The sequence below is a fragment of the Egretta garzetta genome, unplaced genomic scaffold (assembly GCF_000687185.1).
Source record: "Egretta garzetta isolate BGI_Z169 unplaced genomic scaffold, ASM68718v1 scaffold448, whole genome shotgun sequence".
NCBI lineage: Eukaryota > Metazoa > Chordata > Aves > Pelecaniformes > Ardeidae > Egretta > Egretta garzetta.
The window spans coordinates 1,285,991-1,287,412 of record NW_009260497.1 but is presented as its reverse complement, the minus strand read 5'-3'; the positions used below and the strand labels follow the sequence as shown (position 1 = coordinate 1,287,412).

General features: G+C 50.4%; 1 protein-coding gene across 1 annotated transcript in view; it reads right to left on the bottom strand.

Moving 5' to 3' along the window:
• Positions 1 to 1,422, bottom strand: part of DZIP1L (DAZ interacting zinc finger protein 1 like) — a 12,383-nt gene that overhangs the window by 10,750 nt on the left and 211 nt on the right. The window contains 1 exon segment of the mRNA XM_035900052.1: positions 1,175 to 1,422. This exon segment is cut by the window's right edge and continues 211 nt beyond it. Within this exon segment, the coding sequence (XP_035755945.1) occupies positions 1,175 to 1,422 (248 nt within the window).

Genomic DNA, 1,422 nt, shown 5'->3' with positions numbered 1-1,422 from the left:
AGGGTGGGAAAAGCTTGGCTGGGGGAGGAGGGGGGAGGTGAGGAAAAGCAAAATTGCCATCAAATCCAGGAGCATCCAGAAATCTTTCACTGGTCTGGAGGATGACTGAAGTCTCCCTGGTGTGAGGTATCCCTCAGGACACAGGGATCTCGTGGGATGTCCCCAGCCAGCCCTCTACAGATCCCCTCTCCCACACTCTATGCAGCTCTGACTATCTGTGGTTAGCACAAAAAAAAAAGGGGGGAAGCTTCCCTAGCAAGGGCTTTGCAGTCTCTGTGAATGACGAATCAGTGCCAGGGAAAGCAGCCAGGCTGGCCAGCACCTTTCCTGGGGCTGAGGTGTGAAGGGATGCTAAAGGGTTAACAAGAGACCTGTGTGAAGCCAACTGTAGCTGGAATGTGATAATAGCATCAACAGCAAAAAACAGAACATCTTTGAGGAGGATCCAGCTTAAAGTACTAACATTGTGCTTTAGGTTAGAATTACTAACTATATGAGGTGAAAAACTAAAGTACTAACATTGTGGTTTAGGTTAACTTACTAACTATATGAGGTAAAAAAAACCTGTAGTAAATTGCCTATCTTTGTTGCCAGCCTTGGAAGGCATGTAGGGGACAAAACGTCTAACACTTTGTCAATATGAGGATAGACAGGGTGGGAATCATGAGACAGGGAGGTAAAAGAAGATGTTTCAAGATGGGGAGCTGGCAGGTACCGGCTGTGTTGTTCTGACAGCAGAATAAGGGGGGTAAAAGCCGAAGTTCAGCAAAAGGGCAAGGTGAAGAAGAGGAGTTGATGAAGTAAACCACCCCTGAAGACCACTGACTCAAATCACTGAGCATGTGCAACTGGGAGGAGAATATGTAAATGATTTCCAGGAATTAATTTACCTATCCCTGCCTTTTCTGAGGAATGTAATGAATATGTATGTAAAATTAGTATATAAACTATGCAATTAACCCTGTGCGGTGCACACATTAGGAGGAGCGATCCTCCGTGCATCCGGTGCCACAATAAAGAACACCTGCTTAATAGTCACCAAGACTATTGAGTTCAGATTTTGGCTTTTCACGGCTTCAGGTGTAACCGCAGCAGGGCTACAAAGGCGGGATGCAGCAAAGAGCATCCTGCACGAGGATGCGCTTTCCACCCCCGACGCCTTTCCACCACGCACCTTGCAGTAGGTGTTGGGGCCAGCTTGCAGGAGGAGCTGCTGCGTGGCAACCAGCTTCTTCCACCTCCTGCTCTCCTCCTTGGCCCCCCGGAGCTGCGCCGCCTGCCCTGCTGCCTGCTGCCGGGTGCAGGCCAGCTCGGTGTGGGCAGCCTGGAGGCACTGTGCATGCACGGCCAGGCTGGTGCCCAGGTGCTGCTGGCAGTGCAGCAGGTACTCGAGGCTCAGCTGGGCCATCCTGAGCACCTTCA